The sequence below is a fragment of the Arachis ipaensis genome, chromosome B01, assembly GCF_000816755.2.
Source record: "Arachis ipaensis cultivar K30076 chromosome B01, Araip1.1, whole genome shotgun sequence".
NCBI classification, from domain to species: domain Eukaryota; kingdom Viridiplantae; phylum Streptophyta; class Magnoliopsida; order Fabales; family Fabaceae; genus Arachis; species Arachis ipaensis.
This window is the reverse complement of record NC_029785.2, coordinates 46447945-46461692: the sequence shown is the minus strand read 5'-3', so window position 1 is coordinate 46461692 and position 13748 is coordinate 46447945. Positions and strand designations below refer to the sequence as shown.

The following is a 13748-nucleotide window of genomic DNA, read 5'->3' as shown; positions in this document are numbered from 1 at the left end:
ATAGGTATACTGATTATTATCTTAATTATTCTTAATTAGATAGTTATTTTTTTTTATTGAATTTACTCATACATAATTAATAATAACTGAATGTTCAATTTATTATTAAATGTACGAATGGTTATTCTAACATTAGGATTTAAGAGATAAATTAGGAATGAAGTATTTTTTTTACGTTATTAGATTTTTTTAGAATTTATTGTTTACATTATTTATAAAAATCATTGTCTATCTGTCCAAACTGTTTTAGGAATACCAAACACAATGTGTTTGTCCTTTTAAACGCCTGTTCAATATTTCTTTTATTTCAAATTAAGCCCAATAAATAATTAAATATATCACAACAAAACACTTAGAAAAACATAATGAGAGTTATGTCGTTGGGCTTAAAATAAACAACATATATTACACATCCATAAGTCTTTTATGATAGATAAGAGGTAGTATTAACTAGTTATTACATGAACCCATAAGAAAAACCCTAATATATAGCACAGCAAAATTAATTAAATTGAAACACCTTAAAACATACATATATATGACCTTGATGATAATTTATATATAATAGAGTATGAAAATGGAATTATTAAGCTACAAAGTAGTATTAGCTAGTCCTTAATTAATTAATTAATTAACTATTTTAGAGGTGGACAAACAAAACCAGGAGGAGGAGTCATGCCACAAGTTGCAAGAACCTGAAGAGCAACAGGTATGAATATGTTGAGATTAAGAAGCTTAATCCTAATAACGGTGCAAAGACAAATCGCCGCTTCAAGATCAAGCAACCCTTGAATCACTGGACAACAAATATTCTCCACCGGGTTCCCTATTCCCACATGCACAATCCCTCCGGCAACGTCCAAGCACAGCCCTAGCTTCAGCGCGTCGATCGGACAGGTCGCTCGAGCCGGCGGCGGCGGGTATATGATTACTGGAGGGGGTTGCACTGGAGGCGGGATGATGATGACTGGTGGTGATGGATATGACGGCGGTTTCGAGGGGTGTTTTCCTCCTCCGCCGTGATGTGGCGGGGGTTTTGGGCGGTAGTGGTGGTGAGGTGGTGATGGATGCGGCTGCGTGCAAGGACCACATGCTAAGATTATTGGTGGCATAGCATTCAGCATTAGAATCATGAAAATAAAAAACGTAGCTTTTGAGGTTGTTGGAAACATCGCTAATTAAGTTATCTTTGTTTTCTTCTCTCTTTGATTTTCCTCGGATTGCTTGAATGTAGAAAGTGGAAATCGAACCCTTATCGGTTTTCTATGATAAGTGAGAATATATTGTGAAGGGTGCCATATATATAGAGAGAGAGCAAGAGACATGCATCTTTGAAGATTCTAGCTAGCTAATTAATGAGTTTAACCTTTCGTTAAACAAGATATATAGCTAGAATAAGATTATATATTATTCAACATGCAGTAAGTAACACATGGCATCATATAGAACATCCGCGAAGACATGCATGCACTCAACAACGTCTTATTATGTGCAGAACAAGAATAGATATAATTAACCGAATAAATGGACAAGAAATATAAAAGGAAGAGTTTGGGATGAATAAAGATACACATCAAAGATACATAAATATCCGATGAAAACTCAAGTGCAGTCGACTTCACGTAAAGTTAATAATTAAGAACTGTTAGATAATTTAATTGATTTGACTAAATTTTTATCTAATAACTCTTAATTATCAACTTTATGTGAAGTCGACTATACCTGAACTTTCACCGTATTTAAAAGATTGGTTTTGACGACGAAAACATTATACTTAGCGAGATTTTAATATTTATAAATTTTCGATTTTTCTTTAACTCTCAGATTATTAGATGAAAAAGTCTAAGGGACCAACACTTTTATTAAAATTTAGCCAGCACTTAATCAGTAAAAAAAAAGTGAATAATTTTATACCATTAGATAAAATTTTACACCATTAAAAATATCGATAATGACTAATTAATGGTTACAAATCACAAAATTTACTGATCCCTAACACTCTTATTAGATAGCAACAACATGCCACTTTTTAATTTTATTATGGAGGCTAGAATGGGGTAGGACCCCGTTATGGGGATCAGGTGTGCTTTACCTGCATGTGGTGTCAGCAGGTAAGAAATCGGACGGTGCGAGTGGGGCGAGGCTTATCGGACAGTCCGACTTATTCACTACAACACAGACCATGCGAGTTGTTGAGGGAAAATAAAAAAGAAATTTTCATTCATGCAGAACTCGAAATGTCCGATAAGTTTCATATAAATTTCAGATATTTCCTTCATACAAAACGGACCCTCCGATTTGCTTACAAAAAATTTTCAACAATGAAATCGAAGGGTCCAATTTCTTAACACCAAATTTGAACAAAAATTGTCCCACAAATTGGTCTACTACCTCTAACATCTATAATTATGCACAACACATTCACAGCTTCCATAACAAAAAAATCAACCACAACATGCAATGTGTCTTTTGTAACAATATCACAATAGTCAAAATAATAGGAAATTTAATTCTTTAAGCAAGTGTATGTATTATATAAGTTTGAAATTCTTATTTAAATTTCAAGAAATTAAATTGAATTAGTTGAATTTTCCATAACAAAAATTGATAAGGCTTACTAAAAAATATACATGTTATTATAAAATTATTTTATTTCAAAAATTTAAACACCACGGGAATAACGTTATTTGCACTAATTTTTTTTTTTACAATTCTTTTGTACACTTTTAGCTTTTTAATATTCAAAATGATCGATAAAAAGTAAAAGAAGATAAAATATTTTTTTATACCATAAAAAGAGAAGATATAAAAAAGGTTATGTACAAAAAAAATGCAAATATTATTTTTAAATTTAAATTGATAACTAAAGATACATAAATAATTTTATATATAATTCATCTCTTCAAACAATAATCTCTTTTCAACTTAAAATGTGATTATACATAAATATTTTTTTATTTCTCATATACTAAATTTTTTCTTATTCTAAGAATCAAAGCCTAAATCGTTTTATTAAAAACATGTATATATTATAAAATCACTTGACGAAAAGAGATTAAACCGACAAGTAGAATCATGGATTATATATCTAACGCTACCATAAGTTTGTCCCTCGTAATAATAACAATCCATCCACTACCGAGGAAGCTATAGGGATATAGTAGTAACTAGTTCATTATGTTATTGTGGATTAATCATTTTTATCATTGGACTAAATTTTAATTAGTATAAAAAAAAGTAGTACTTTGAAGAAAAAGAAAATCACATAATTCTTATATCAGATAAAATTCCAATTATATTTGATATAAAAAATTAGTGGGGCACAGAGAGATGGAGAGAAAGAGATAGGGAATATAAATGGAAGTTTTGGAATCATGTGCTGTGGTTTTGTGATTTCGAGAGAGTACTGAGTCTCCGTGACCGTGAGCTGGCTGCAGGAGGTCAGTCCGTGACCTAGCTAGTTCAGTTCGAGTCATGATTTTTAAAATTGGACTGGACCGACCGATCGATCTAATCGAAAATTGACAATGTCAACGGTCCGGACACTCGAACGTTCCCACTGCGTGCTTTTCATTTTCATTGCATCCATCCCTATCTAGTATCCTGTTTCTATTATCTTTTATATATTCATTGGGAAAGTTTTCACATATGTCATTGTACTTTATGAAACGTTTCAAGTATTCCATCGTACTTTCTTGAAAATTGGATATACGTTTAGATAATATTGTGTCCATTTATTATGTAGCGAAGAATTGAAGGACAACAATAATCCTTAGCAAAGGTTTAAAAAGATGATATTGGATAGTTTTAGAAATGGGGTAGCACAGTGTGACGAAAGTCAGCTATATTACTATGATCGTAGTGATTTCGCTTGTGTTGTATGAAGTATGTTCTTTTGGTCAAAATTAATAGAAAAAAAATGATGAATTTAACAATTAGAAATGGACTATATTTAATTAGGTGAATTCTATCCAATTTTCTCTAAAATAACGTATAAATTATTCTTTATCATGTGTCACGTTTTAATTGGTTATTATATTAACCATAGTTGGATTATTTTGTAATTTATTATTTGAGATGGGTAATGATATAATTTCTTAAAATATCAACACCTCACTCCCGTTAATTGAAACATCTTTCCACTCCTCCATTCTTTCTCCGTCACGTAGCTTCAGTACTTCCAAGCATCGTAGTCGCCGTGGTGACAAGAAGAACGACGTCGTCGTCATCTACTGCCCTCTCACGCAATCTCTCTTTCTTTATCCCTTAACGACGTCGTTGAATTCCCATCGTCAATAACTTTGCCGTCCTATTCAATATAGCCAGCGCCGAAATCATCGCTATCTCCTATCCTCTCACTCAATGCCGTGGATCACTCTTTACTAACATAAGTAATGTTTAGTTTGGTTATTAAAAGTATAATAAAATAAATCTATTCAGAGTACTTAAAAGTGTAATTAAAATAAAGAACATGTTGGAATAAATTATTTTATTAATCCAGATCATCCATATTGAGTCACCAAAAATATATCATAATGTGGAAGCGTACCTTTACTAATAGAAATTAGAAATTAGATGGAAGGATTGTCTCAATCTTGTGGTTCCTTCGATCTTCCTCAACTAAAGCCTTCTGTATTCCTAGGCGACTGGATTGCAACTCTTTTGATGGGGAAAGAGCAACAAAGGCGGCTTTGGTATATTGGGGACCGAAACCCTGAAGGACTATTTATATTTGAGCATGACACCCATTAAACCGTAAAGCCCAAATAAAATAGTATCTAAAGTCTAAAAGATAATATATCTAAAATACAAAATAATTATCTAAGGAATAAAAGATAATATCTGCTTTTTATTCTCATTTAATTCCAAATCAAAAGTAATAATGACTTATTCAATTTAGCATTTATAACAATAAATGAGATCACCATTATATAAGTCATTTAATTTGAAATAGCATAATTTGTGATTATAATTAATATATGTATTGTCCACAAACAAATTAGAAAATTAAAATAATTTCCTAACAATCTCTCACTTGGGCTATACATATATTTGACATAATCACATCTTATAAACTTTATGCGCGCATCTGAATGCTATTTCTCTCATTACTTTAACAATCTGGTCCGTCTCATATATTAGATATGGAACTACCCCGGCTTTTATCACATTAATGTCGTGACTAAACCACGACAATCACCATCCTAATATACTTAACGACATAGATCAAATTTGGATGAGTAACATGGAAATTACATGCCAAGTGATCTCATGCATGTCTATTTCCAGCTGGTCCAACTTTAAAACTTTATTGAGATAAAACACAATACAAATATTGCAAAATGAACATTTCACATAACATGAAATAAACCATCAACTTAATTTTGCAGAAAAATAACTCAATATCTGTCATAGAACATATAGTATAAAATAAACTCCCACTAAACTAAGGCATCACAAATATTGACACCCATCCGAGCAGTGTGCTCATGAAAGACTTTAGGGATCAATTTCTTGGTTATTGAGTCTACTAGCATATACTCTGTTCCTATATGTCCTATGAAAATATGTTTTTCTTCAACTTTCTCATTGACAACTAAGAACTTAATGTCTGTATGCTTCGATTTTGTCAAGCTCTTATTGTTATTGGAGTATAGTACTGCTGACTTATTGTCACAAAATATCTTTAATGACCTTTCAATGTCATCTACTATACGAAGCTCAGTGACAAAGTTTCGCAACCATATGCCATGAAATCGGAATCAGAGTACCCAATGATCTCCAAATTTTCTGATCTCTGATAAGTAAGCATGTAATCCTTTGTTCTCTTTAGATAACGCATTACGCGTTTAACAGTTATCCAATGATCCATACTAGGATTGCTCAAGTATCTACCCAACACTCCCACTAAGAATGATATATCGAGGCGTGTGCAGACTTGAGCATACATTAAGCTCCCTAGTGCTGATGCATAAGCGTTATCATGCATTGTTGTCATCTCAAGATCATTTTTGGGGCATTGCTTGAGACTGAACTTGTCTCCTTTAGTTACGGGTGTACCCATTGGTCTACAACTTTCGATGACATATCTACTTAAAATCTTTTTGATATAGTTCTTTTGTGATAATCCAAGAATACCTTGAGAGTGATCTCTTAGTATCTCGATTCCTAATACAAAAGAGGCATCACTAAGATCTTTCATTTTGAATTTGTTCGATAGAAGTTTCTTAGTTTCATGTAACAAACCTATATCGTTACTAGCAAGTAGAATGTCATTAATATATAAGACTAAGAAAATGTATTTACTCCCACTGAATTTGTGGTATACACATTTATCTATAATATTTACCTCAAAACCATATGAGGTAATGCCTTAAACTTGTGATACCATTGACGGAAAGCTTGTTTGAGATCATAGATGGATTTTCTCTTTTTTTCTGTTGGATCTCCTTAATGGTACTTCTTGAGGTTGTTGAGCTTGCTATATGGGTTGGGGTTGATGAGGATTCTCATCATTTTCCTGTACTGTAGCAGTATCTTGAGCAACAATAGTATTCACATTGTTCTCTTGTATTGTAACTGGATTTACAATAGGATTCTCATTTTGCTCTTGTACTATAACTGTATCTTGAACAACAATAGGCACAAGGACCTGATCATTGTCAGTTACAGAATTCTCATCAAAAGCAACATTTCTAATATTTCCTTCCTCCCCAAACTTAACATTCTCAAGAAATCTCGCATTTTCCGTTTCAAAAATAGACATTGATGTAGGATTGTAAAACTTGTACCCCCGTGAACGCTCAGCGTAACCAATAAAGTAGCAACTAATTGTCCTTGAGTCCAATTTTCTTTCATGCAGCCTATAAGGTCGCGCCTCAGCTGGACATCCCCAAATATGCAAATGCTTTATATTGGGCCTTTTTCCAGTCCAAATTTCATATGGAGTTTTGTTAACTGCTTTGTTTGGCACCCTATTAAGGATGTACACTGTGGTCTTTAAGGCTTCTCCCCAGAGTGATTCAGGCAAGGAAGAATGACTAATCATACTTCTCACCATGTTCTTAAGAGTTTGGTTCCTTCGTTCTGCAACACCATTCATGCTAGGTTTGCCTGGCATGGTGTATTGCGGAACAATACCACACTCCTCTAGGAAAAGAGCAAAAGGCCTGGGATGTTGCTCACCTGAACCGTCATATCTTTCGTAGTATTCACCACCACGATCAGACTCGACAGTTTTAATTTTCTTTCCAAGTTGAAGTTCAACTTCAGCTTTGAAAGACTTGAAAACATCCAAGGCTTGAGACTTTTCATAAATTAAATATAGATACCCTTAACGAGAGTAATCATCTATGAACGTAATAAAGTACCGTTGTCCATTCCAAGAGACAGTAGGGAATGGGCCACATATATCGGTATGTATCAGTTCTAAGACATCTTTAGCTCTCTCGACACCTAATTTCCTTTCATTTTTCCTTTTCCTCTTTATGCACTCAATACAGACTTCAAAGTCCGCCAAATTTAGGGGTTCAAGAATTCTATCCGACACTAGCCTCTGAATTCTCTGTTTAGAGATGTGACCTAGACATTTGTGTCATAATGATGCCGAATTCTCATTTAGTTTTCGTTTTGTACCCGTTTGCAGTATTTCATTATTATAGGAATTTAAATCAAGCTTATATAGATTATCCACCAAACGACCAGAGCAAATATTATTCGAATTATAAAAGAGACTGACCTTATTATTTCCGAACGAACAAAAATAACCTAATTTGTCCAAACGAGAAATAGAAACTAAATTCCATCTAAATGATAGTACATAAATTGTCTCAAATAAATCCAAGTAAAATCCACTCGTAGAACATAATCTAAAGGTTCCTATAGCTTCGACTACAACTATATTGCCGTCTGCCACATAAATGTATCTTTCAACATTACTTGGCGGTCGGCTCCACAGGCAACCCTGCATAGTAACACTTACGTGAGTAGTAGCAGCAGAATCTACCCACCAAGTATCAACAGGTGCATAACTTAAACTAGCCTTAGAACAAAAGAAAGTAAGAATTATACCCTTCTTTACACGCCAAGTGGCATATTTTGTACAATCCTTCTTCATGTGTCCCACCTTCTTACAGAAGAAACATGTTGAAACTTGATCTTATTTTTTAGCTTTTTTCTATTGAGAAGGCATATCCACAGTAGTATCACGCTTTCTTTTATACTGAGAAGATGAAGCCATGTGAGTACTTTCAGTCTTATCTTGCTGTAGCCTCTCTTCTTCTTACTCACGGTGAGATATAAGCTCATTTAATGACCAAGTATCCTTCAGAGTGTTATAACTCACTTTGAATTGCCCAAAGTGTGCAGGAAGGGAGATCAAAATAAAATGCTTGAGTAAGTCTTCAGACAACTCTAACTTTAGTGCTATCAATATTGAAGCAAGATGAGACATTTTCATAAGGTACTCCCTTATGTTCCTTTTACCTTTATATCTCATGGAGACAAGTTTGCTCAAAAGACTACTTGCCTCCGCCTTTTCATTCTTAGCAAAGAATTTTTCAACATCTTTTAGGAACTGTTTAGCATCTTTATCCTCAGTAATTGAGCCCCGAAATGCCTCAGGAATTGAGCACTTCATGATCATAATGCTTATCCGATTGGATATCTCCCACTTCTCTATTTTAACCTCATTCAGATTTTCTAGAATGAAAGTGGGTTTCTCCTCTCGAAAGAGTTATATCCAGATCCATACAATCGAGGACAATCTCCACGGTATCCTTCCAAACTTTAAAGTTTGAACTATTCAGCATAGGAATACTGCTAATTTGTGCAGAAACATTGGTAGCTAAAGCCATATTTTCTGGATTAGAACAAAAAAAAAATATGCAGTAAACATTAGTTAAATAATAGGAAAAAATCCATATTGAGATATCTAGAACAACATTAATTTTCAATCTTTAGATAGAAAATTAACTGTAAGTGATACTCTCATTACAGTAATCAAATATTATCGAAATTCCTGTCACACATTAAACCTTTCTTTGGACCGACTTAATGCGCACATGGAAACTTAAACTTCGCAACCTATTTATTACCCATATATTTTCTATTAGTTGGCCAAACAATAACCTTCCTTTGGGGCGATTATTGACCACATAATTAATAGAAAATAAACAAAAGTCACTACAAGAAAAATCACTTTTAGCGGCCATTTATTTTGATTTTAGCGGCAATAAAAATAGCCACCAATATATTTACCGGCAATTAGACATTAGCCGTCTTATGCATTGTCGCTAAAAGGTTTTAGCGGCAATTATAACATTTGCCAGTAAAGACCTTTTTAATGGCTGCAAAAAATATATAACTTTTAGTGGCCATTTTCTTGGCAATTTATATGGCCACCAAAAGTAATTATAAAATTACAATGTTATTCACTTTTAGTAGCCATTACTATTGCCTCCAAAACCCATTTTACTGACAATTTATATGGCCACTAAAAATTATTCTAAAATTGTAATGTTATTCACTTTTAGTTGCCATTACTATTACCGCTAAAATCTTAAAACTTTTTTTAGTTATAATATATCTTTACTAATTTATCAAACAAGAACAGAAGGAATTCGACCAAAGACGATCAATCCTCATAAAATTCACATACAGCAATAATACAAATGTAACATGTTATTAAAAAAGCTAAGGGATAAATCTAGATAAGATACCAAAAACCAAAATAAAGTGAAAATGATAGCTTTGCTCAGCTTGAATCATAAAGTCGGATCGTTTTTCCAAACTAATTCAGCCATGGTTTACTTAACCATGAATTTATTCGGAAATAATATTCATGGTTAACTACAAACATATCACTGGCTAAATCAGTTTAGCAAATGATTAATCATATGCAGAGACCGCAATGTCCAATTATGGTCCAAACTGAACAATTGTACAGAGCTATCATTTCATTTTACTAATAGAGAAAGAATAAAATAAGGCCTAAAAATTTACTAAGCTGCCATGTCTAATGCTGAGAACAATAGAAATCATTCAGTCTCCATGGACACGAGTCTTACTGTCGTAGTATCTCTTCTTACTCTCCCCCTTCTTTTCATTCCATTTCTGAATCAAAGATAAAATAAAATAAAGCGGGTCAAAATAACTGAGAGCACATTAGCTAGGAAATCATGGCCAAAGGAATAAGAAAAGTTCAAAGAAAACCAGCTAATCATAACAGACATTTCACTGGATAATTTTCTTCCTATTCTTTGTATATATTATGTCCTCTCATCCAAGGGTTGAGTTTAGAATGTCCACTTTTATGGTGAAATAAATTTTGTTTTCTTGAACCAATAAAGGATCTAACACTAGCTTCTTTTATTGGGTAAAACCCACCAGTTCATCAGGGTTTATTACTAGGAATCCAAATAATTCAGCTCAACTCATAGAAATTCAAAAAGATTTAAGTATCTCAAAGGCTAATTTTTGCATTCTTATGGTTCGAACACAAGACACCCGATTTACAGGTCAAAACATCTAGCCTTTCAACGAACTTTATGTCGGTAATCTAGTCATTAACTAATTCACATTTTTTTTTCTTTCTTTTTTATAAAAAGCTAATTCACTATACTCATCATTGACTATTTATAAATATGCTAACATTCGAACAAGAATTGAAAAGAAAAGAAGTGTGATGGTGATGATGCGAAATCAGACCTGGAATGCCTCATAATTTGATACAATCCTTCTAATTATTGTAATGGTTGTTATCCCTAAAGGACTAACTAAGACTCTGAAGATGCCCATGCTAATGGAAACAACATATGGGTTGGATTCTTCCTGTACAAGAATCAATTTCACAGGAGTTACGAAAAATCATGCTGTAGAAGGAGTATTAGTGCCTCTAATAAATATTATAAATCCATTTGTAGAAGATAAAATTACCTTCTGAAAATCATCATTTTTCGCAATGGTTTCATGGACAACTAATGAGATGTTAAATGTTGTGATCTGCACTCAAGATTTGAGGAGTGTCACACCAATCCAAGAATACATAAATACTTAAAAAGCAAAACAAGAAACAAGAATATAATATTAGAATATATACCAACAGAAACAAGCAAGAAATTATCACTAAATCTTGCTAGCAAGCTTTTTAAATAGGAGAAAAAACCAAGTTTAAGCTTAAGCAAGAAATTATCACTATGTGCCTACAGTTTTTGACAACTTTAGTACAAATGTTGTTGTTGATGAGCTTCTATCTTTCAAAGTAAATGAGGAAGAAAATCATGAATCATGAATATACTAATGAATCCAAAATTATAAACCTTTGGCTGCTCTTCAAGGAATTGATAGCTTGTCAATATTTTTCACCTTGACACCAATGACAAGGAATTAGTAGCTCCTCCTTTCACTTTCTACTTTCTTCTTCCTATCAAAACAAAATAGCCTTCAAAGTTCAAACAACAATAAGAGAAACTTGAACAAGTAATGAAGTTCCACATAGAAGAGTTAAAGTTACCTCTGCAGATTTGCTTTTAGTAGCTGTCATTCTGCTTCCAGGGGATGCTTTGGTTTTCGAGCTGATATCTGATTTGCTCCTTCAATTAAGTCCATTTACTGGCCTATCCTTTACTACTTTACCTGAAACTTTTCCATTCCTTGCTCCGGGAGCTTTAGTATTAGTCCTCTCGCCATTCAACGACTTCTTTTTGTCTGGTTGAACCATACAGCATAATCTTATGAACTTTTGTGATCTCCAAACCAGACTGGTTGTCCTCAATAAATATTGTCAAGTTGATCAAGCAATCATTTTATGAGACATTAATTAAACCGAACTAAGCGCACTAAGCATGATCCTGCAGTAAACTTCATGCTCTCTTGTTTCCCTGCTGCCCTATAGATATAGCAGAGATTGCTAATGACATATTGACTGGTCAAACGTCCCACCCACAACCCTATAGATATAGCATGATTTAAAGGACTAATTGAGTATGAATAGTTTGTAAGGACAACTGAGGAATTGTACACAGTTCATAGTATTTTACAGAAAGGTGTTGAATATAGAGAAAGTGAAAAACACTACTTGTGCTTGCTTACCTTGCCAATTAAAACAGATTTGACTTTCTTGAAGCTGGAACTGAGCTTTTCATATTAGGGGCAAGCTTTTTACAGTGGCCACACCTATGGTAACAAAAAAGTGGTACGAGAAACATAGATCGAGAATTAGAAACAAAATGTGCATCTTATCTTTGCTGGATCGCCATGATGAATCACCCGACAGAGTGAAAACCTGGCAATTTTATATATATATATATATGAACTTAGAACCTTCGATTGGCACAAAAAAGGTATCGGTACCCTCACTCTCTCGTGTCAATTATACAGAGATCTTATCATCTAATAACTTATATTAAAGGAATCAAATAAAAAAATATAAAGTTAAACATCTATTAATCTACAAAATCAAAGAGATAAAGGACAATAACACATTCTATTCGAATTGTATACTGAACTAAACCCTAGATAAGGTAAAATTGATTCAACAAAGGAACCAAAAATAGATTGGTGATTATTTTATTTTATTACTAAAGAGCGTAGAACTCAACAAGTGCTCCTCTGTCCTGACCAACCTCCTTCTCAAAGTTATCTTTGGTGAGCACAACAACATCGTCTGCAGAGACAAATATGAAGACGAAAGCAAAACACCACCACTCTCAACACTAAACCCCTGCTCCAGATCTGTGCATGCATCAAAGTGTTAGAGGTGTTTGGGGTTAATTAATGGTCTAATTGCTCTGCTAATTTACAAAGATCGAATAATAAAAGTGGAACCAGATATTGCCAAGCTCAATTTCATATTCTAATAATCCTAATTCATCCTATCAAATAAATATTTTAGAATAACAGTGACAATTGAATTTTAGCAATGTATATTGAACCAAAAAGAATTGGGAAAAAGCACCAGGTTGCGATAGAACACAAATTGGAAGCACAAGAATCAGAATTGAGAGGGAGATTAAGGAATTCGTACCTGATGACTAGAGCGCGATTTAGATTTCAATCAAAATCAGCTCTAACTTGTCCGAGAAAAGGATTCAGATTGCGATTAACATTGAGATGAAAACTTAGAAGAGATTTGAGCGATGAAAAAGATGGAATGATGGAGAAGAAGAAGAAGAAAAAGGGTGTGCGGTTCTCAAAGGGAATGAAGCACTGAGAGTAGTTTGTGTGAGGTAGAGTGGCGAGGCACCCAGAGTGGAGATATTTTTGGTTTAGCAGTTTAAGTTTGTTATTATTTTTAAAGTTTTAGCTTCTTTTTAATGGCTATAGTTTAAATTGCCGTTAAAATTTATAGTATTAATGGTAAATATATAATTGTCACTAAAAGATGGTTTTAAAAAGAGAAATTATGGCAATAATATTATGGCCGCTAAAAATTTGTCGCTAAAATTTTTTTTCTTGTAGTGAGTGTGCAATGCTTATTATTTGGCCAAACAATAAACTTTCTTTGGGCCGATTATTGTCCGCATAAATAATAAGCATTACTTTATTCTTAATTAGTTACCCAAACACATATTTACCATCAATATGTGTATGTAATTCGGCCAAATATAGACATTCCTTTGGGTTGACTAATATTCGCATAAATTACATATCACCATATCCCTCATGTTTTAAATAAATCAATTTTCACAAAGAGGCTACTTTGGCAGCATAATGTTCAATCAATTTATTCCAAAACCAAAACTTTATAA

General features: G+C 33.3%; 1 protein-coding gene and 1 long non-coding RNA gene across 7 annotated transcripts; both read right to left on the bottom strand.

Annotated features, from left to right (window-relative positions):
* On the bottom strand, window positions 383-1366 carry LOC107630203 (36.4 kDa proline-rich protein-like). The gene has a single exon (XM_016333280.2). The coding sequence runs from the start codon at window positions 1170-1172 to the stop codon at window positions 636-638; it is 537 nt and encodes a 178-aa protein (XP_016188766.1). The 5' UTR covers window positions 1173-1366; the 3' UTR covers window positions 383-635.
* Window positions 9620-13290, bottom strand: LOC107630210. Of its 6 annotated transcripts, none has more exons than XR_002360925.1 (8): window positions 13025-13288; window positions 12624-12732; window positions 12091-12174; window positions 11513-11948; window positions 11319-11422; window positions 10936-11001; window positions 10708-10830; window positions 9620-10113 (listed from the first exon to the last, which is right to left on the bottom strand). It is a non-coding gene; the product is annotated as an uncharacterized LOC107630210 (long non-coding RNA). The 6 variants fall into 6 exon arrangements; XR_002360927.1 differs by having other exon boundaries at window positions 11513-11887; XR_002360926.1 differs by having other exon boundaries at window positions 10936-11051; window positions 12091-12732; window positions 13025-13290.

Coding starts and splice junctions, on each gene's coding strand:
- LOC107630203 (XM_016333280.2), bottom strand. CDS start 1,172: ATGTTTCCAACAACCTCAAAAGCTACGTTTTTTATTTTCATGATTCTA.